Source organism: Atractosteus spatula, chromosome 15 (assembly GCF_055471065.1).
Source record: "Atractosteus spatula isolate fAtrSpa1 chromosome 15, fAtrSpa1.hap1, whole genome shotgun sequence".
NCBI lineage: Eukaryota > Metazoa > Chordata > Actinopteri > Semionotiformes > Lepisosteidae > Atractosteus > Atractosteus spatula.
Window position 1 is genome coordinate 5006226 of NC_142720.1, and position 23180 is coordinate 5029405.

Sequence of the window (23180 nt, forward strand, 5' to 3'; positions counted from 1 at the left end):
TTTAAAACAACATTAAGTATGTATGCTAGAATAAATATAATGCACTATTTCACCACTATTTAACCCTTTTAGATTTGCAGACATTTGATGTTTAGTTTCTCTTCATAAATGAGAAGTCTATTTTTTCTTCTGAGCACAAAGCTTGTTTCTTTTTCCTTGCTTTCAGTTTTCCAACCATTATCCACAGAGGACAGCGGCAAGCCAGAGGCGAACATGGCAGACACAGGCTGTAAGGTGGACAGGACGACACAGACACTAATATACACACAGGGACAATCAGACACCAATTGACCTGGCCTGCCTGTTTCTGGGAAGCTGGAGGAAGTCTTTAATAGCGAAACACATAACACAGGCTTGTACTAAACTCTTTATTTCTCCAGGCTTGTGAGCCTGCACACGCACTTAGGCCTAATGTTATCTGACCTGAATTCTTTCCCATTTCCTCCACTGCAGACTATGTGCCAGCCAGCCTCCTACGTGTGTGTCATCTGTTTATCTAACAGTTTGGTTAATAACAGTTTATTTAAATCGGAATCGCTCTCTATGCTGTGAGAAACCTACAGCATCTATGGAAGAACTAGTGCCAAATGAGGGAGTGATGGGTCTCTTACTGCTAATTAAAAATGAGCAAAGGGGCAAATGTTGCCCAGAAATCTGGGAATACCCTGTCCAGCTCAAGCCCTGCCCCCCCGATGCTTCACTAATTGTGCACTGCTGATCCCAGTCACCGTTACCGAAAGACACAGCCCAGACTTGAACTGGGCACAAATGAGGCTTTGAACGAGAGCCTCTACCGATTGAGTGATCCAGGAGCTCAGAAGCTGATGATTTTGATGCTCAAGATGATAGCAGGCTATGACCCCCTTCCACTCGGTTCCAGTATGTCATATGGTTCCAGATATGTCAAATATCTCTAGAAGTGCAGAGCTGGTTCAATAAACTGTGCTGTCATACTGCATTTCAGAAAGACTGTGGCACTTACACTCAGTAACAATTGAGAAGATAAGTAATATTAAAACTGCTGTCCCGATTTTTAGAAGCTGTTGCTTGTAAGGACAGGGGTCAGTATTTAATGCACCATGTCTTTGAGAATGGAAACATCAATTCAGAGTAAGAGGACTTGCAGGACAGGCATCGTAATCCCTCCTGTTACAACAGCGAAGCCTGCTATTGCCAACTTATTAGCACACGTCTTATTGGCCCCCCCCACACGACAGAACTGAGAAACAGAAACTTGCTGAATTAGCCAACTCTGATTTATGCCATACATTTTTTTTCCATGTGGTTTAAAAAAGGTAAAGTAACAAAAAAATCCCACCTTCATCTGTTTTATTTTTTGGAATTCATGAACACAGGATTCTGAAGGCATAATAAAGAATAGAACCGATCTGAAACTCAGACTTTGAAGCCATATGGACAGCCTAACTGCAGACTGGCAACAGGCTTTCAAAGGCAGGACTGTGACTGCTCCCCACACACACGCACATTAATCTCTGTGATTTGCTCAACAGAGAATTTTCATCATAGATTTTCTTCAATTACAGGCTGCCTAATTGAAATGCTGAAGCTTGTCTCCTTTGGTCAGTTTTCATCCAGCACTCCTGCAAGTCTAACAGATAACAATGTGACTTCTGTGTAGCTGGACTTCGTCCAAACCACAAGGGATGAAAGATAAGAGATCATCTGGGACTAATTACTTCGTTTACTGAATATCCAATAAAGCGTGGGTTGGCACTTTCTTTGGAAGTGGTCCCTTTTCGTGTTGGTACTCAACTGGAAAATACTTCTATGTTAAGCTGTTGCGATTTTCTTTCGACGTTTTGCATTTGTTTGGGCACTGTCCTTATCTGGAAAAAAAAAAACCATTAATGAGACATTACTGCTGGACAGTCTGTTGCATTCAATGTTCCAAAAGAATTTTTTTTTTAATTAAATTGTCAACAGGCTGTCTTAAAGCTGTCCATTTAAAAAGCATCCCACAGGTCGCAAGTGCTACCGCAGTGGGCTTCAGCACTCAGAAGCGACTCCAGACCCAGACCCACAGCAAGGCAGGCAGCAGCAGCTGTCCAGTCAAGTGGATGCAGGCTGTAGAACTCTCCTGGTTAGACTAATGAGAGCAGCTAGAATTTAGCAGAGCCTTCTGACTCCAGTGCAGGAAGATTCATCCGTCCACTGCTGCACGAGATGCTACAAAACACTTCTGCATCCACCAGATGGGATGTGCCACATTGAGCTCCTGCTGGACTGCACGGACTCTCTACTTGCATTCCACAATGAATTCTCTTCCTTAATCAAATGTAATGATTTCATTAATGGTGGAACAAACAGAAACTCTTCAGGCCTGGAGTGCCTTAGAAGTGTTTTTGAAGACTCCGGTTCCATTACAGTCCTCTGGTCTTCTTGTTTCTCCCTGTTTTCAGTTCCCTTACAGGCCGTCTTCCTCTGCCCTGCTCGAGCCGCTGGTCAGGGGAAGTTGGGACGTGTGTTTTGAAACAGGGACCAGCTAGGGAACAAACAACCAACAGAAAAAGAAACATCTACGTTATCTGCAACAAAGCTCGGAAAAAGACGAGAATTGTACTCTTTCAAATGAACTGTAAAAATAATCAGTCTGTAACAATGCCTTAAATACAGTAAAAATACAACATATCAGCTTTGTCATTGCTGTCCAGATTGATGTCACTTGCTTGAAGAATTTTGCAAACCCTACTTTTAAATGAACAAATAATTGCTGGACTGACACAACATGGTACTGGGTGTGTTAAACTACTGCAATAAAGTGGACAGGAGCCCTTGTGCATCCTGTTTAATTAACTGTGCTTATGTCTGTGCTAGAGGTCACAAACACTTGTTCCATGTCATACTTTAATCCATTCAGGAAAAGCAAGTGTTTCACTTCCAAATTGACATGCTTATGTCTACTTTTAAAATTCACACTTCGGGAAAATGATCAAATTATATTAAATCATGTGAGGATCAGTAAAGGCCCTTTATATCACACTGATTGGTAAATCAACCCTTTAGAATCCACGCTTTGCACCACTCCTTGAGCATAAAATTGAACAAAATGACTTTGTTGGCAACATAAGACAAAGAAGAAAACAAAAGCATCTCCATATAAAAGGATGAAGATTTAATAGCCAGGGCAGATTCAGCACAGATACTGGTACCCCCCCCCACCCCTGGCTATAGATCTGGCGCATGGAAACGAAGGGTCAGACCCCTGACTTGGCTCTTGAACATCCACAAGCCACGGTGCACAGGACTGCCTGTGAGCCAGGACACCTTACAGCTCCCACAATAGCGCCGAAAAGACTTGAAATAAGTGGAGGTGAGTGAATCCACTAGGTTGTCTTCACAACCCTCGTTCCCTGCAATGGAAGTCCTCCCCAGTGGGGAACAAACTGCTCAGTGATGGAGGACTGAGACACATGGCCTCCATGAAGACGACTTAGTGCCTGCTGGAGTCTTCCATCGATCCTTGAAAGGGATCCACCACTTGTGCAGAGGTGTACTGTGGCTGTGGTGCCTCACATGTATAAGGGAGGAGATGGCCTGTAAACTGCTAGTGCGCCCTCTTCAGCTGAGGAGGCTCTGGCCTCCTCTGCCAGTATGAACACTCTATCGTCAGCCATGGCAGCTTCTTCACCTCCATCGTTTACTGAGCCAGCAGGAGGCACCCTCAGTGGGGGCAGGGGGAACTCTTGCAACCCTGCGTTTCACCCCCGCACACCAGAGGCTTGCAGAGCACCTCTGGGAACCCTGCTGCCCACTGCCGCTCCTGACCGGGTGCCACTTCGAGCTTCATGCCTGACCTGCTGCACGAGCACCTCCTGCTTCGGACAGCCCAGGTCTTCACGCCCAGCTGGTGCTGGCTTTGCAACCCCTGTTCCCTGAAAAGGAACGTAGTCACCCCCCCTTTTAATTCCTTACACTTATATAGCGCTTTTCTGGACACTCCACTCAAAGCGCTTTACAGGTAATGGGGATCCCCTCCACCACCACCAGCGTGCAGCCCCACCTGGAGGATGTGACAGCAGCCAGGGTGCGCCACAACGCTCCCCACACATCAGCTCTCAGTAGGGAGGAGAACAGAGTGATGAAGCCAGTTCAGAGATGGGGATTATTAGGAGGCCATGACTGGTAAAGGCCAGAGGGAAATTTGGCCAGGATGCTGGGGTTACACCCCTACTCTTTTTGAGAAACACCCTGGGATTTTTAATGACCACAGAGAGTCACGATCTTGGGTTTTATGTCTCATCTGAAGGACAAGCACCTTTTTACAGTAAAGTGTGCCTTTCACTGTACTGGGGCATTAGGACCCACACAGACCTCAGGGTGAGCGCCCCCTACTGCCCCACTAACACCTCTTCCAGCAGCAGTCTTAGTTTTTCCCTGGAGGTCTCCCATCCAGGGACTGGCCAGCCTCACACCTGCTTCAGTGGGCAGCCAGGTGTGATTTGCAGGGTGATATAGCTGCTGGCATTTCTAGTCTCTTACAGCTGACCGGCCTGTTTAGGCTAAAATTGTCCGAGAGTAAGCGATCATTCAGACTTTCAAGGGGAGGGGAGAGCCCTGCGATGTCCCAGCTGGGCCCCAGGGGCCTGATCTGGAGCAGGTCTTCAGTACTGCACACTGGCACACATCCCCACTGAGATTTCTGCATACTGAAGGCCTGAACTCACCGGGGTGCTAAGTGACACCTCTGCCTGCTCGGCCCTCTGTATCTCGGTCTGTGTCCCCGTTCTGCAGAGAGGAAGACAAAAAGGCATCAGCGAAGGAAGTGCCATCCGTGCACCAGGAATGAGGACAGAAAGAACTTTCCGAAACTTTTTTCCATCAGGGGGTTAGGAGGCCTTTCCGACTATAGGGGTAATGCTTTAAATCTGTACTGAAGACCGACTGCATGTGGTGTGACAGTGTAAAATACTGAACGTTTTGATTGATTTGCACACAGCAAATGACAGCCCGGCATGAGAGTTCCTGAAAAAACAAAAGCGCTGCACGTGGCCAAGAAGGGTTTTGGATTCTGTGTGGTAATTATCACCACCATCCCAAAAGTCCTGTTTTAATTTTGAAACAATAACAAAAAAGATTTTTGTCACTTCTTATTTTTAGGTTTTGGAACAACATCATACCCTGCAAAAAGGAATTTCCTGTACATTTTTGTGACTGCTGTCTACATTTTTTCATTTTTACCTGGACGCAGAGTACCAGTGTGCCACTGGAAGAAACGTTTATACAACCTTGACGATATTAAGTTACTCTGAAAGTTACTGCAGTACAGTGACAATGACAAAAAATATCAGCTTCTATGTTGACCAATCACTTCTAACCCAAAGTCCTACTTTTACACATGATGCATCAATATTTGCAGAGTCGTTTCTATTATGTGAGCTTCACTAAACCCAGCAGCATGATAGGCTCAACAAACATTCTCAAGGGCTGAATAAAAGCATTGGCCTCAATTTGCTAGTAAAACTATTACTGCATTTTCTGTCCAAAACCATTTAGTTTTTTTTTGCCATCATGTTCAAATTTGGACTTTAATGTTATTGCTGCTGGGAATTCAAAAATCTGTGTGCCTCTTTTTGGGTCTTGGTCAGAAGCACTGAGCACTGACGTTGCAGAGAAATTGAGCAGATTTTGAATATGGTTACATTTTATTTGCAAATCTACAAAACTTCTGTGGAAATGTCACATTCTATGTAATCATGCTGAATGTAGGCTTTATTTTTTAAAGGGATCAAAGCCTCTTTTCTTAAGGCTGAATTATTAGAGAAGACAAAAATACAGATACCAAACTTTCATTCTGCGATTCTTTTTTAGCTGAATTTAAGAACAGCAGCTTGCTGTTAAAACAACTGATTCACACAAGTGGTACTAATAGTGTTAAGGACTATTAAATACAAAGAAAAATACCAAAACAGCAAGGGGGTGACTAAAATGTTAAATAGTAATTAAATAATTACATGTGTTTGATAAATGGAATATTGCAATCAAAATGCACCTCCAGCAGAGACAATATCTTCCATGTACCTATGGGTTGTGATTGCAGCTCCCTCCTATAACCCTCCCCCACACTCCAAAACCCACCAGCGGTCACTGTGCTGACCGTTTCCGAGTCACGGAGCACCTTTACAATCTGGCTGGCAGGAGGCAGCCAGCGGCTCCTACCTTGCTGAGGTGCACTGTGGCCCCTGTACTGCAACCGGCTGCTGGGAGCAGAGAACTGGCCTGGTTCTGGCTCTCTGAAGTGCTGGGGTCTACGTTCTCTGGACTGGCATCCACCTCCCCTCGGTTTCACTGAGACATCGAAACATTTTAATGCGGTTTTAATTATACAGCCAGGACTCCCTGCATAAATATTCACTGCCGAGCAGAAACACGAAGAATCGCTCGAAACTCGAACCATGCAATTCCCTGCTCGCCAGGCTCCGCCATCATCTCCCCATGGAATCTGGTGACTGATTACTAGTTTTGCGTTGAGCCAAATTAAAGACATACCTTTCCATTTATCTGCTGTGCCTTCATGAAGATTCTTTTCGTAAACTATACGCAGCTCATAATGCCAAACATTCCCGATTCATGGACAAAGTCTAAATATTCTGCCTTGACACGAAATGTTAAAAGATTTCCTTTTGTTCCCTTGTGTATATGGGAACAAAATTGTATATTTTCAGAAGTCTTTTTTTTTTCTCCTTATTTTCACTTGGGGACTGAGAGAGTTGCCAAGTCACTCCAAGGAAAACAGAGGCGGTCAGCTTATGCTCGAATGCGATGGGTCGGAGAGGAGACAGAGCAGAGCTCAAGAGAAGGGGAGCTCTGTACCTGCCCTCTTTGGGACAAGACAGGAATCGAACCCGCCCTGCTCAAACCATCCAAGCAACCCAGACCTGTCTGAAGGATATACTTCTCAAAAAATATTTCAAATTGCGATCAATAACTCTGTATAAGGTCTGATCTGCAGTAAACAATTTTTTTAATTTGTTTTTCTTGTAATGGGAAAAACAAAGACTGGAATGTGCTCCAAAGCTGGATGAATTGTCTGGCGATGTATTACTAGGAAAAAAATTCAATTAGGTTGCAGTGGATCACCACTGACAGGCCACAGAGCAGTAGCTTGTCAGAAGCTTTTCTGGACAGGTAGCTGCAGTATATACTGTACCTGTTGCACCCTGTTGGACAGGACGTATCTTGAAAGAAGTCTAAGAGGTAGAGGTTTGATATACGGTTATGAAATAGTTTTCCCTATTATAGAGGCACATTATCATTAATAATATTGTTACCAGGGAGTTCAGTTTTAATTAATTTAGACAGAAGTAAAAGATAAGGTTTTTAGTGAAAGCTACAGTAAGTGCAATGCAACCATTTTCATTCTTCATTCGCTTGTGTGCATGCAAGCGAGGGTTCAAAACTATTATTCTGAAAAAGTAAAAAAAAGTACATAAAAAGACTACATAATTGATTGTTGTGGCTTTAAGAAATGACTGACGAGATCATAAAACATGCTTACTGGAAGCAAATTTCTAAGTAGTTATTTCTAAACAAAGGCCTTTTAAAATGAACATCGTGAGGCTGTTAAATTCTGGACTTATCACATTTTTTTCAGTTGCAGTGGCTGACATCCAGATGAGTGATTATGATGAGGTTACCTAGCAACCTGAAATTGCATGTGTATTTGTACAATATCTCTAAAACAAAAAAAAAGATTGTGGATATATTTGCGTGGAGAATTCCAAGTATTTTCAAGTAAAAAGCATCAGGACAAGAAAAGCGAAACTGGACAAAAATGTGTAAAGCACATGAAATATTGTCCACATGTTCCTAATAGTAAGAGCACTGCCAGATGGATACAATTAGAATGTTAAAAAGACTTTTTTAGCAAGAATTTTTTTTTTATAAAACCACAAGACTCTGGATGCTAGTTTAAATGAAAAAAAAAGGTTGTAACAGCCCCCACATTATAATTTTGCTGTCTTGTTATGTTACTTAATATAGAACATATCCTAAAAAAACAACCCAGAATTATTCTAGTTATGACAAAGCAATGCTGAAAATCCCAAAATAAGTGCAAGTGAAACTTTTAAGAGATGCACATTAACATTTGTTTAACCAGAGTGCCTTCACGTCTTGCACATACAACAGCGCTACACCGCCCCACCTGCTTCCAGCAATGATGCCCTGGGTGGCCCTGAGGAAGACTCCGCTAGGTTAAAAAGTGAATTTCTGGGACTTGTGGGAACTTCACACACAAAGGCAGCACAAAAACGTTTTTCGCAGTTTCCATCTGTTTCCCACTGGGATGCACAAACTGTCCACTCATCCCGACCTTTCAACTATGACGAGGCTGTTTGAAACACTGACAATGTCCACTAGACACCAAGCCAACATCAATAATAACTATGGAAAAAAAAGAACTTTTTGGAATGTATGTTTTTTTTTATTTTGGAAATGAATACAAGGTTGAAGCAAGACACCGGCTGACTGGTTGGCTGGATCTACTGGAAACGGCAAACCTGACTGGCTTTTCAACGGAAATCTTCTTACCTGGTACAGATGCCCTGGGCTTGCTCTGGACAACTCGATTTCTCCTCCCGCAGGCGCTGGTGACGAGGGCCTTCAGGTGACGAAACTGTGACACCCAGCACTCCTGCAGGAACCCAACACAGCAACAAGGTCATCTTCACCCCTCTCTCCCTCACCCCCCCCAAGTGCAGGGTACTGTTCCCAGGAAGACATTCGTTGTGCGACTGGTTATTCCTGCACATAAGGTGCAGCAGAATGGGCAATCTGAAAGTGGCAGCACCACAGCGTCTCAGCAGAAGCCATTCTGTTCGGAATCCCTCAGACTTGGCTTAAGGGCGAAGGTGCAACTTGATAACTGGAATTCTGAAACTGAGATAAGGAGACAAATGGCATCACTGAACGTCCACGACAATTTGTGTATGCACTAAGCTGCACCTGGAAGACCAAACTCAACGTTTCTGATCATTATATTGAACAGCTCTGCCCACACACAGTCCTTGTTCTTTTATTACCCAATTATTTAACCACTTCATTCAAATACTACAAACTTCTCTTCTCCTCAGAGGACTGCCATGATACAGCAGTTTCTCCCACAATATGCTGACAAGTGTCAGGTGGGAAAGTTTGCAGCAATTATCGGCAAAAAATACATTTAAATATTAAAAGCAATAACTGTCTTGACCTCCGATTGACCATGAAGTTACTGATAGTGAATTCTACATTTTGCAGCTCCTACCCTGCACTGGGCAAAAGCTGTAGAATGCATGCCTAGTGTTAAAATATCAACTTCCCTGATCTGCACAAAAATCAGAAAGATCCCACTTCTCACAGTTCCTTCCAGGAGATCGTCTTCACTGCATCCCGAGTGTGCCTGCAGGTACTTGGAATGAAACAGCAGCCCATCGAACACTTTCCAAGGCATCAGATCCTCCATCTTTAAAGGAAAGCCACTCGCGCTGTTGGCCGCTATCAGGATGGTCAGCCCGCGCACGAACAGGGAGCCCAGCTCAATGGCTCTGGGGTCCACAACCGGGAGCTGCAACACAGGCACTCAGCTTCAGAAGGGCGTTACTGAGCAACCAGGGCTGGCCCTGCTAAAAACAAATGTTACACAGGTTTGCGAACAGGTGAAACTTGCAAGCAGCTCAGCTCTGCCTTCCAAATGACCTGAACGTTATCACCCATATTCCAATTTATCGGTTCAATCTGAGAGAACCAGATGCCGCTGCTCCAAGCTCATGGGCTAGCTCATCTGTGGAATGCTAGTTAGTTGGGAAGGAAATGTGCTCAAGTGCAGCCAGGGGTAACAAAGAGGCAGATGTCTTCAAGTTTATCCTGTTCATTTTCACCTGGGCTGTCACCGAAGAGGAGATAAGAGAGCACATAATCCAGGGTTATTCAAAACCAGTGCTTGTGGCCAGGTGAAAGATCTGCCTGCCACCTGCCTGCACTGCAAACAGATTTAAAAAGCAAACAGAAAGCAAGAATAAGAACATTAAAAGCTTAAACCATTTCTGATGTTGATTTAGGGTTTTTTCCAAAACTTCTGCTTGCATTCTGTCATTTCATCTTCTGACAAACCAAATACTAAACTTCTTTCCCTTCACTATATTCTCAGGTTTTAAAACCATCTGCTGACACCTGAACCCCGCATTCTGCAGCTGCACACCTGGCAATATCTGAGCTGCGATACATTTTTATGTGCCTAACTGATTGACTGAGGACACGCAGAATATAATCTCCCATTAAAATAATGACTAGAAAAGCGTTGGATCTGTTACTCAAGTTTCTTGCACATATTGCATTGTTAGCACTCGATATAAAGATAAAAGGCTGCAGGAAATGCAGACACCTAGCACAGCTAGAACAAAAAGCAATCGGCACCCGATTAGCTGAAGTAATTGAAACAAGTCTAAAGGTGCAGTGCTAGAAAGAGATTATAGAGGTGCAGAAAACAAGGAAAATTGATTTTTCTTTCTTTTAAAAAACAACTGGGGACCTTTGGCCAGATTCTACCTGTAGACAGAAGAGATCTGTAGATGTTAAAAATGACTGCAGACACTATCAGACACATCTGCAAAAGACCACCAAGGTCACCAGTCTAAGGCAGATGTGTGAGGGAACAGCTATTGATTGAAGGCCGTCTAACTCCCTTTCAAGCGCGCTCAACGTCTTGTGGAACCTAAGCACGCATTCCTAGACCCTGGGAGATTTTCTGTGTGGAGGTACACTGGGGGAACCAGTGCGCCAGGGGAACATGAGTCCGCTCTGCACCCGGCGGCGTCTGCAGGCACAGATGGAGGAAGCATTCCCTCACTGTGTGACACAGCGCCACAGAGGGGCAAAAGAGCATCAGCAAGGCTTTGGAAAGCTACAGTTTAAAAGCCCCCCCCCCCCCCACCACCACCATCTGCCTTCCTTCGCACACGTGTAACAGTAGCATTCCTGGAGGTGGCGACAATAGCTGTGGCAACAGGTGTGTTCACCCCAGACGCAGACGAGAGGCAGGTGCTCGTAACGCACTTCACTCCGTCCACCAGCAGGCAGGCTGTGATCCCCCCCGCCCTCCTCCTCCTCGCCCCAGCAGACACCTGCTGCCGCTGCACACTCGCTGGAGACACAGAGACTCCCCACCCATCCTGAGCAAACAGCAAAGTCCTTCACCTGTGAGCTGATCCATATCTGAGCGCATTACGATCCCCCCCTCGCCTCTCGCTCTGAAGTGGCCTCAGGTGCCGTATGACGACGCTAATGGCCGTATGACTGACTGGGGGTGCAGTGGGTTTAAGCTTTCTAATGAGAGATGACTTTCAGACATTAATATTTTTGGAGAATTCTTTCAACTCAGACCAGAGTCAATGATCGCTGGTTTTTAAAATGATTGGGATGACAGTTTATTCTGGTTTCTAGTGGGCAAGATCGACATGGAGGTCTTGTTTATGAGGGTTTTTCAGTTTTGCTCTTGTAAACTTTGCCAGGCAACTGTAATTGTAAACGGACCTCTGAAGTATGATTTTTTTCAAACAAATGTGACATTTCTAGCTCATGTTGATCTGGATGACGTGATGTACGCTGCTGTCTGGCATGACACACGGGCAGGGAACACCGTACCATACACTGCTAATGCTAGAGGATGTTTCGAAATAAGGTGTACATCTCAGTAGCCTCTTTCATTTTGGCCTAACTTTTCATGAATGTCACATTCAACCCAGAAATGCATAAAAAAGTCACAAGTTAAGATTCAGCACGCAAAAATGAAAGAAAATGGAGGTTAAAAACATTAATAAAAAAGTCCTGTTTATCATTATCTCACATGAGGTTTCAATCTGCGCGGATTCCGTACCGTTGAGTATCAGTGTTTGTGGGGGGGGGACAGTGTCACATTTGAAATGGTAAAACCACAGTTCAAGCTCAGGCTCCGGGGTCCAAAATAGAATACAGAATGGGCTTAAATTAAGCTGCTGCTGGTAAATTGAAGTTGAAATAGCTCTGTGGTCTCAAATGGTACTTTGAAATTGAGGCAGAAGACAGGCTCTCTCTTAAGGCTCCTTTTCAGGTTTAAACCTCAATTACACCAAAATGTAAAATGCTGCAATTCTCCCAAAATGATTTCCATGCTTTTTATAGATGAGGAACAATAACTATTATTGTTTAACTACTCTTTTGAAAAAAACAAAAAAAATGCCTTTAGAATTTGTATTTGTACCACTGCTAAGGTTTGGTTCTGCTGAACACAATGCAATACTTAAACTTTTTAGAAAACTAGTTGCACAAAGGGGCAGTTCCTAATTCTTTTATTATTCGGTTTCACACTTGTTTCCTGTCAGTATTGATTGTGTCTACGGTACAGAACACTGCCTGCAGTTGTAGCACATTATTTCTATAAAACTTGCACCCGAGACAGTTTTCACAAATCTTTCAATTGTACAGCTTCTTAGATCTCAAATGGAGATTTGTTGAAGACCATTGCAACACACCCACTTGTAATTCTCAGATGAACTGCTAATATTAATCATAATGAAGGGCCTTTATACCTCTGTCTGTGAATGAATATATACAGCTTGGTCCAGTTCCAGTGACAAGTTTTAAAAGTCAAGGACTGCTCTTCCCCTCCACTAACACTGAATGAGTAGAACCTCACACTCAGGAGTAAATCAGAGCAGCTTCTGAGTTATGAAGAGTCATTTAGGATTATTTTTCCTGGTCTCCCAGCTGAGAGCAGAATCACTGTGTAAGATAACACTCTCACATTGATCTCAGACTGGCTGTGGGCTTCAATGCGCCCTTAAGGATCTGGGTGTACTCATTTCCAATGAAGAAGAGCAGGTGGACCAACACACTCATCAGATGGAGACATGATAAGCTGAAAACAGACTGATTCTGGGACTTGGAAACATTATACTGCCAACAGACCCTGATAGCTGTGTAAGTGAGCTCTTGAAAATGTGTTACTTAAAAAAGAGCCACAACATACACTTAATATTAAGAACACAAGAAAAGGGAAGGGGGAACTAATATGAATAAGAACGTAAGAAAAATTACAAATGATAGGAGGCCATTTGGCCCATCTAGCTGACTTAGCAGTAGCTACAGAGATCGATCTCATCCAGCCATGTCTTCAGAGAAGCAGTTTCAGCTTCAACAACATGGGTGGCTTGCTCCGTACCCCTCTGCTTTCATAACGCTCAAGAAGTCCTTTGGGCTACATTTTCAATGCCTCTGAGGATTCTGAATAATTGAATTAAATAATTGAATAAAAAGACTTAAATTGTTTAGTGGATTTCGCTTATCAGGGTAGGACATTCCCTTAAGCCCAGGAACAATACTCTCTATGCAATGCTGCATTGCTGTAAAATTATAATGGACACCGAAGGCAGCAGTCATGTTGACTCTCTGATGGTCTGTGACAGCAGAGGCAGAGTTCATGTGCATCCTGATGCTTGCAAGGGCAATGCAGGATTTTGCCCTCAGCCCTGGCTGGGGAGAAACCCAAAGGGACCAGCCACTGTGGCATGCAAGGAATTAACAGAACAAACACCAGCAGACTCTGTGGTTCCCCTATTCCAGGAGGATGGCTGCTAATGACGAGTGGCAACAGTCTGTACACACCGTGCTATTGTCCTTCCTGCTATCCTGTCAACACAAGTGTTCAGAAAGTGTGCCTCTATCTCATCCCCTGCCTAAGGGTACACAATTCACTAAAGCTCTGGAAACACAGCTCAGCGATTAGGAGTCATTCAACATCACAGACAGCTTGACAAAGGCTATTAATTGCATTTTCTCTAAGTCCTTAAATCACCAGGCAAATCATTAACCACAAATACACTTTCCCACAACAAGGTAACATTAAAATACACTGCACATTCACAAATAAAAGATACAGGCTGTGTGAGTGTGAAAATAACTGCTAGGTATATTCAAGTTTGAATATACTTTGAATATACAGTTTTTTTCTCCGTGCATTTATTAGGAATATGAGGTTAAATGGTTAAAAACCTCAGAGTTTTGCCATTCTGGGGTCTGCTTTGTCAATTTGGGACAATTTGGGACAATCTGGGAGCTATGATGGTTTTGACTACCCAGTAACAAAGCTCAAAATCACGACTGAGACGCGCACACAACAGCTCGTATTTGCAAATCATTTAATCCTATGCCCTGGAAAAAATGTTGCAAAAGTGACTGGGGGGCTGACAGGTGATTTCTACACCCCCAGTTTTCCAGACAAGGAATGGGAAAACAAGACGCTCTCTTTATACCTCTCATAATCTATTTTTGTACCTTTAATCCTCCCTGAATTCTTCTAATACTAAAAAGTGTTGCTCTCCTGCAGCTGACACCTCCACTCGCCAAGCTGAAGGAGTGTTTCATAAAGATGTTGTGCAATAAGCATTAATAAACATGTATCAGACTACATAACATAGTTGTTCAATACTCTCACTCTTTTTTGGGTGAAAAGGTGTAAACCTATTCACAGCTGTAAATGCACTTCCATGCAGTTTAAACCTGTGTCCTCTGGTCCGTGGTTCACTGTCCATTTGGAAGAAAAACACTGTGAGCATTCTGAATTCTTCTAATACTACTTGTTGTTGTGACTACAAAACGCACTACAGAATTTATGCACTGCAAAACCTGGAACCTGAACCTGTTGTCGATACAAATGTCAGCTGGTCTCTAGGCACGTGGCAGCAGATAATCAAATCAATTTTAGCAATGCATACACAAAGCATAGACAGAGTGCCCTGATTTAATGCAAAAATATTTAATAGGAAGTGATTTTATGATGTATAACAAGATAGATGCATGTCTGGGTGCTGTATACCTGAGTGCTAACAGCACCTGACTTGGTAGAATTTGATAGAAAAGGCACATGCAGCAGAAGTATTCCAAATTCCATACCTTAATACCAGCGAGCCCTTCAGGTGACTTTTCACGAACACAGACAGCCTGGCTCACGTAAGCATTTACATCTTCCAGGCAAAGGCTTCTTTCCTGGAACAGAGGTTCGGAGAGATGAAAGACGTTCACTTTCATTTTGAGCCCCGGTACATAAACAGGTCAACTCCCAAAGCTTTTTCTGGCCGGGCAAGACTGACTCCACCACGTCTCATTTCATTAACCTGCAGCAGATCTGTCCACACGATGCCGACGCCAGCACAACATTTCTGCCACACAACAGCAAGCCATAGAAAAGACTGATAATTGGTCATAATGAACTTCAGAGTTGGAGCTCAGATTCAGCCCTGAAGCAAACTGCTGGAAATATAACTCTAAAGGTGTTCTAATATAGGAACCAGTAAAGGTTTATTCCATGCTAAAAAGAGAAGAAAAGGAACACAACGTTTCAGCCACGGAGTCTTCTTCAGGTCAGAGCCTTCTTTGGTATTCTAATACAGGTTCAGAATATAAGCGATTTCCAACCAGGTAGTCGCGAGGAGTATTGAAACCTACTGGAAATGAATAAAGTGACCATGTAAAAAATGATATTGGGAAAAGAAGATTCGTTTTTGAAGATGTCCCAGTTTTTTATGAACCATTTGCCCCCTGGGGATATGGAAAGGCTAGTTTGGTTGGTGAACAGAACGGGCGCGTGCAACACCAGGCATGTCCCCTACCTGCAAGGCAATGTAGGTGACCAGGCAAACGACAGCCGCCACAGGGGAGTCTAGCTTCTCCAGTTCTTCTGCCAAGTCCAACAGGTCAAAAACCGCCAGGAAGGTGGAGAAACGGAGGGTTTGTGTCTCCGGAGCCTCGCTGAACCACAGAACTTTCAAATCTGGGGTTCCCTCTTGAGAAAGAAATATAACCAAATGACTAGATCTTTAAGAGCACAACAGCAGATGCTTTGATCTGAGGGTGATTCCAGAGGCTGGGGCTGAGCTAGGAATTTAAAGCTGTTGCCATAAGGCTTCCACATGCCCCTGAGTTTTAGGTCTCATTGGGATACAAGCAGGCTGAATGCACAGCTAAGAGTAACACACACCGAATGCAGCCAGGCTCCCAGTAAAAAGCCCAGTGATTCAAGCACTGAACCCCCTAGACTGTTTTTTGTATTACAGGAAGATATTTTCAGGATGATTTAAAAAACATTAGCCCCCTTCATTTTGAAAGTGAGATGTAAAATGTAAAGCTTGATATACAGACGTTGGCAAGGAAGATATCAAAAGGAGAATTTTCTTTTCAGTGTAGCACAGCTTTGGAAAAAAAATGGTCACTTTATCATAAAGCATGAACTGTATCTGAACATCAATGTGGGCTTTTCTGACATTATTCTGTCCCAGATCCATCTTAGAGACGAAGCTGTGAAAACTTTATTTTCAACAGGCCAACCGAAAGAAAAAAAGAATATTCTGAGGTAGCAGGATGCAAATATACAATCTATGTTATCAGTCTGTTAATTTGTGGATGCAGCTGTAAAGGATAACCTAGGTACAAAGACACATCTTTCATTTCAGCTACTAAGCAACTATGTTTATCACTTTGTTTGCCTAATTAGTGGGTGAGCAGAGATAACTCACACCTTTCTTAGCAACCAGATTCTGTTCCTCTTTCAGTGTCTTTTCAAAGTGTTTGAGCAGCATCTGATAAGATAAACTAGTTTAAACATTGCTATAACAGCCTTTTAGCAGCTCTGTTAGTAATCTCTAATCGCCTGACAGGATAATCAGAGCCCATTGGAGGAGTCACTTCAAGCCTGCAGGGTCCTAGGAAATTGCAGGATTCACTGTTCTGCTGCAAGCTGAGGACTACCAGGCTGAGGATTCCCAGCCCTGGCTCCGGCGGTGCTCTGCCAGTTATGTCTCTGTCACCTAGTGACATGACTATCAATGTCTGTATCTCCTATCACAAACGGTACAGAGACTTCGTATCTTCTTTAAAAGGACAGTCTATCTGGCTCTGTGGCTGTATCCTGACCTGACGGTTTCTGTGGGGGATGCTGGAAGCCGGCACTTAGCCATTTTGAGCTCAGCCATGCAGAGAAACACAACAGCAAGGACCTTCTTTACTGCAGGGGTGCTGCAGAATGTTGGATCTGCAGGACGAACCTTTGAGTCAGCAGACCTTTAAAACACCTCAGTGCGGGAGTCATATCAACTGAAAGACTTTGCTGAGGAGCACTGCCTAAGCTACATATCCTCTTAAAAAAGCACTGGCTTCTTTCAATTTTGAAACAGCAGGTGCAACAGATGTTTGTCTAAAAACTGCTATTTGGCTGGTGACTTGAAAGGAATACAGCCACATCCTCACATGCAAAATGAAAAGCATTAGGTACAGTACATCTCAGTTTCCTTATTGATGTATCTCTCCTATTTTGCCCAAGTATGTTGCCCCACATTGTAAAGTTTCTGTGCAAGTGATTCTGTCTCCAAGCGTCTCTTGCATCATTCCTAACCTGCAGAAGAGGACAGTGGAATCACCCAGGCCTACTCCGCTGCACACAACAAACAGCATGAGACACAAGGAGACGGGCACGACTGCACGCTGCTACGTTTTTCAAAACAGCACACCCCACTGGGTATCTGAACAAATCGAGAAACGGAGACGGGAGTAATTCTGTGTTTGGGAAAGACAGCCGTAAGAGTGTTAACGACATCGTGCCTCGTACCCGGCAGGCTCAGGGGAGCGGGCGTAACGAGGTCCGGCTGCCGGAGCGAGTTGCCACGATAGACGAACCACTCCTTCACCGCAGGGGCTGAACCGCTGTCGCCTGAGAGCCGAGAGACAGAAGTGTGTCATGACAAAACAATAGCGCACACATTAGGCCGGGCTCCTCACAGTCACCGCACGTGTGGGTGAAAAACAATAGAGCTTCTAAAAATGGAGCATTAGACAGGAGGGGAAGCTGCACCGGGAATAATTGAGACAGGATAATGAAAAGAGACCCAGCGCTGAGCTAGAGCTTCAAAGTGTCTCACACATCTCTCCAGGACAAATAATAATAATTCCTTACACTTATATAGCGCCTTTCTGGACACTCCACTCAAAGCACTTTACAGGTAATGGGGACTCCCCTCCACCACCACCTGTGTGCAGCCCCACCTGGATGATGCGACGGCAGCCAGAGTGCACCAGTATACTCCCCACACACCAGCTCTCAGTGGGGAGGAGAACAGAGTGATGGAGCCAGTTCAGAGATGGGGATTATTAGGAGGCCACGATCGGTAAAGGTTAAGGAGAAATTTGGCCAATACTCCGGGCTGGACACACCTATTCCTGAGTCAGCCTGGGAAAGGATACATCCCGATACAGGATACAGGTTGACTTTTAGACACACAGAGCACTTGACACCTCTCTGTAGCCACACAGTCACCTCTGTGGTGCCGACTTCATTGCTCACCCACACAACGACATGAACAAAGAAGTTCACCTTGCTTTACCGCAAAGAGAATTCCATATATGCGTTCTCTTGCGGGTCGGAAAGTGATTGCCTGCCCAGGAAACTCGGTGTCCTCTTCATCTTCAAGCGTGTTGCTACACTCAACAACACCAGCAGACAGAACGTTGAAAACCATAAAAGATTCAGCTCTTACGTGTTGTTCTTTGGCTGCCTTAAAAACAAACAAACAATAACCAAATAAGCCTCATTTCATTTTTTTTTCTACTTCATATTTTTGCATTTTCAGGGCAGATGAACACAACTGACAAGCATTACATTTAAGAAATACGGCTGGTTTCAAAAAGGCATCTGGTGCATTTTTGGTACCTCTAAATGTATTAGAGTACGAGCAACCACAGTGGCAAAATCTTTCTCAATATCGTGCCAAGGTTACAGTATTTGTTTTCATCAACATATAAAAAAGGATGTTTAGTTGGATTTCCATATAATCTGGAGCCGGCCTGTAAATTCGTTAGTTTTCTTCAAACTTAACTGAAACGTAGCTATAATCATACGTCTCCTTTCTGCTGACACTAGAACAGCTGTAGCAATGGTTGCTGCAGAGCTGTTTAAGAGCTGCCCCATTAAAGCAATGGTGATGCAGGTGCAGATATGTGACAAGTTCCGAAGGCAGCTACTGGGAACAGGCATGTCTACACTCAGTGGCAACGATCTTTTCTCATGAGGAACCCGAGCAACAGCAATATTTCACAGGGCAGCTCCCCGCAAGGTTACCTGCAGAACATCACGACTGGAATATCTTTCCAGAGAGTTCATGGATTCAGAGGAAGAGGGCTCACTTCCAGAGGGAACCCATGGGGACTGCTGATTGGGAAGGAGGTACATCCGCACTCCTTGCTCCAGTACAGCCTGGTCTGCCTCGGATAAAAGCAGCTCCCTGATCCCACCTCTTGAGCAGCAGTGACTAGAGATGAAGTCGGCCACCGCCAACACTTTATCGGCAGGCGTCGAGGACCCCGGGTGTTTCTGCCGATAGGCTGCCAGGCACTTGTTCCGCAGTCCCTCCAGGCGGCCCTGCGGCACGACGTCGTTGCCCAGGATGCAGGCCAGAAGCGGGAGGTCGCTCTGGCGGAGCCGCAGAGCCCGGCACAGATTTTCCCGGGAGAACAGAACGGTCTCCATGCGCTCGAGCCGGAGCCGGCTCACGGAGAGGTAGGGAACGCTGTCGTAGATGAAGAAGTCCGTGTCCTGCCCCAGGATGCCCATGCAGTCGTGCAGGGCGGCGTAGCTGGCGATCTCGTAGTCCGCCTCGCGCACGGAGCACCGCGTCTCCACGCCCAGGGCCTTCAATGCGAATGTCGAAAACGTAGCCAGGCCCGAGGGGAGGCAGAACATCTCCCTGCCCGGCTGCCGGCCGTGGGCTTTGACGTAGCGGAAAGCGCCGCGGATCTCCCGGCCGTGCCGCAGCCTGCGCTGCGCCCACTCCGCCCTCTTGGCCTCCTCCACCGTCCCGTCGAAGACGAACACCAGCCGGATGCCGGCCTCCGCGAAGGCCCCGGCGAAGCTCTCCAGGATGCGCATGTACTCCCGCCACTGGCCGCCGTGCACCCAGGCAGCGCAGGAGTACCAGTGTCTCAGGCACGCCGTCCCGTCCACCACCAGCGTGGGGGGGCGGCCGGGCTGGGCTCGGCGACGCTGCCCGGCCATCTCCTTCAAGTTCACCGCCACGCACGTCCCGGGACAGGCGTTTTCCACGAAGCCCTGCAAGCCCTTCACTCCCATCGCGGGGACTGCAACCAAAAACGATTTAGAAGAACAAACAGAAAATGGGACGAACGAGCCGGCCGCGACGACGCCGCTGGGAGGTACGAAGCTTTCTTGGTCCGGCTTCGCAGAGGAACGAGCACGGACGGCCAGCGTGAAAGAGGAACTATTTTTATATTTCAGGGTTACTGCATATCTAACCACAGTGAAAGTAAAATGCACACAGTAATGTGTGAAACCTCTGGTTTACATCACCCAATAGACACAATTTCCAGGTACGTGCAGCAGTATGTTCTGTAATTCAGTACGAGGCAATAAAACTTCCAGTGACGTGATGCTGCCTTATAAGATAAGATAAGATCACTTTATTGGCCATATACAATTTCTTGCATTAGGAATTAGTCTTTTCGCATACCCCAGCTTGCTCTCCATGAGACACACTGACAGGGAGAGAAGTTGGGGGTCAGAGCGCAGGGTCAGCCATTCTACAGCACCCCTGGAGCAGTTGGGGTTAAGGGCCTTGATCAGGGGCCCAACGGAGTAGGATTCCTCTGCCAGCCGCGGGATTTGAACCATCAACCTTCCAGCCACAGGCGCAGATCCTTAGTCACAGTGCCACATTGTAAACAAGCAGGCTTGTGAATACATCTCTTTTAATCCAATAGAAATATTGCTTTTGATTTCAAGACAGTTTTGCTGACAAATGCTACGTACTTAACCCTGCATGCAGATCATATTGGAACATTTATTTCCGGAAAATGTCTTCTGCACATCCTGTACTTCATTCTCTCATACATCGCATTACATTAGTCATCACAGGGACTAGTGAGCAGGAAGGGCCACATCACGTCACAGTTCGTGGGACCTCGACTGCGAGTTTGCAACAACATGGCGACTTACAGTACTTTCACAAAGTTCACAATTGTGTGCTTAATTCAAAATTTGTACAATGTTTCTATACCGTCAATGAATTTTGTTACTGAGATTTTATAACGCGTCTGAGAAATTTGGACTGCAGTTCCTCTTTCACTGATACTTGAGGTGTCAGATAAGAAAGCTGGATGCACAAGTCAGATATTTCATACACAAATCTCACACAAACACTAGCAGAACTTTTGAAGCAGAGACATCGTGCTAAAAAATAAACAGGATAATATGGGACACTGCCGTCGCTTGACACAGAGCATTAAGACAAAGCGCAGGGAAATGGTTAAAACACAGCAAAAGAAGCGACAATTTAGAGGAAAAAAAACACTGGGCAGAGGATGGTGTACAGCATATGTAAATTGTTTTCATATTTTGATAACGTGTATGTTTTGCATATGTGTAAGTGTCTTCCTGCTGTTTATTCATTTCAAACTACATCGTAAATCCTGTGCAGGAGTAGGTCTCTTTACTGTGGAATTGCTCATTTAAAGGGGGATGAGGACTCTCCAGGGCTGGGTTTGATGGATGGTGTAATACGATGTTGTGAAGACTGAATGAAACCTGGTCAGGAGAGTGGTCTTTGCACTGGGAATTCTGTAGAATAACTGGGTTCCATTATTTGTTTGCAGAAGGGAAGGCACTGCAATGATCAACTCTAAAAAAAAAAACAGCACTTTTCCTTTCTTTTCCAGCCAGAGCTCAGGGTCCTAACTTCAGCTACCCAACTGAAATTTAAAGACCCTTTGAAACTTCAAATTAAATAAACTACAACAATAGACGAGCTGAAAACGCAGTCTCGTGAGGGCCTGTCAGCAACCTTTTAAGCACAAACCGTGATCACCCATTTGCTCAGTTTACCACTTCCCAAGTCTTCAGCAAACGGGACCTTAAAGATAATTAGGAAATCTGCTTACTTTGTTAGACTGTCCAATCCTTCTTCCTAAGAGAACACGCTTCACAGACCTTATGATAAAATGTGGACTCCTTTCGCCGACGCGTCTGTATAAGGAAGGCACGGCAGCACTTATTATAGATACACTTAGGCATTTTACTTTTTGCTTAAATTATTACTCACGTATTTTTTTTAAAAAAAAAACGGTCTTTCGTGGGCGGTAAGATCAAATGAAATGAAAATGAAAGTTGTGACGGTGCTTTTTAAGTCTACGATCTTTTGGAAACGGTGACAAAACAAGCTCCGCATGCCGGACGAGCTGAGCTACAGTACCTACCCAAGGAATTCAGAAGCCTTATGTTAATTCGAGTGCTGCTACTATGCGAGACTTATTAACGCCTTCACGGCACTCTCCATGCGGATAAACATACAGCCCTAATCTGGGAAATATCCCGTTGTTATTCCAATGACACACGCAATTACGATACATTATGTATCCGCTTCCGGTTTGTCTGCCGTTCTTTGCGTCACCAAGTGGCTATAAATGGAACAGAGAGAAAAATACCGTAAGTCTTAGAAAAGTGCAAACTAGAAACATCACTGCCAACATCAACCAGGCTGCAAACACAGATCAGGAGAATGGGAAAACGTTTAGACTAAATCCGGATAAAGACAGTGAGAACGGGTATTTCATTTAAAGTAGTAGTTTTCGAATGGAACACGGGAAATGTAATAATTGGTTTTACTTAATAGCAAAATATCATTTGTCCCATCTAGCTCAATTGGTTTTCGGTTGTTAACTGTTCCGAGGAACCAAGATATCACAGCTCGGCTGAGTAGCTTGTTCCATGCGCCCACTACTCTTTGTGCAGAAAGGTGTGTCTTGTACTCGGTTTTAAAGGCGCTTTCCTACATTTTCCAATTGTTACCTCTGACTCGAGTTTCAATGCTGATTTGGTAGACGTCCAGAAGATTGATGTTGTCAGTTCTTTTTGAGGATTTTAAATACTTGAATCAAATTACCTCGTAGTCTTCTCCGTTGTAGACTAAAAAGATCACGTTTTTTTTCAGCGTGTACGAGTACAGAGCCACGTTTTTTAATCTTTGTGACCAAAATTGTACAAGGTATTTTAAGCGAGGTCTTATTAGGGCATTGTATAGTTTTAGCATAACTGCTCGAGATTATTTAAACGATATATCGGAACATTTTTCTTTTTATTTCTCCTCCATTTT

At 44.5% G+C, this 23180-nt stretch overlaps 1 protein-coding gene across 3 annotated transcripts; it reads right to left on the reverse strand.

Annotated features, from left to right (window-relative positions):
- Positions 1-1237: 1237 nt before the first annotated feature.
- On the reverse strand, positions 1238-22475 carry fam120b (family with sequence similarity 120 member B). Of its 3 annotated transcripts, XM_088933573.1 has the most exons (12): positions 22285-22461; positions 21970-22054; positions 19139-20154; positions 18395-18575; positions 17633-17734; positions 15642-15814; positions 14926-15018; positions 9359-9565; positions 8551-8653; positions 6178-6306; positions 4686-4746; positions 1238-2503 (listed from the first exon to the last, which is right to left on the reverse strand). In XM_088933573.1, the coding sequence occupies exons 3-12, from the start codon at positions 20144-20146 to the stop codon at positions 2464-2466; spliced, it is 2097 nt and encodes a 698-aa protein (XP_088789699.1). In that variant the 5' UTR covers positions 20147-20154; positions 21970-22054; positions 22285-22461; the 3' UTR covers positions 1238-2463. The 3 variants fall into 3 exon arrangements, with proteins under 3 accessions (XP_088789699.1, XP_088789698.1, XP_088789700.1); XM_088933572.1 differs by lacking the exon at positions 21970-22054 and having other exon boundaries at positions 22285-22475; XM_088933574.1 differs by lacking the exons at positions 1238-2503; positions 4686-4746; positions 6178-6306; positions 8551-8653 and adding an exon at positions 8723-8898 and having other exon boundaries at positions 22285-22408.
- Between the last annotated feature and the right edge of the window lie 705 nt (positions 22476-23180).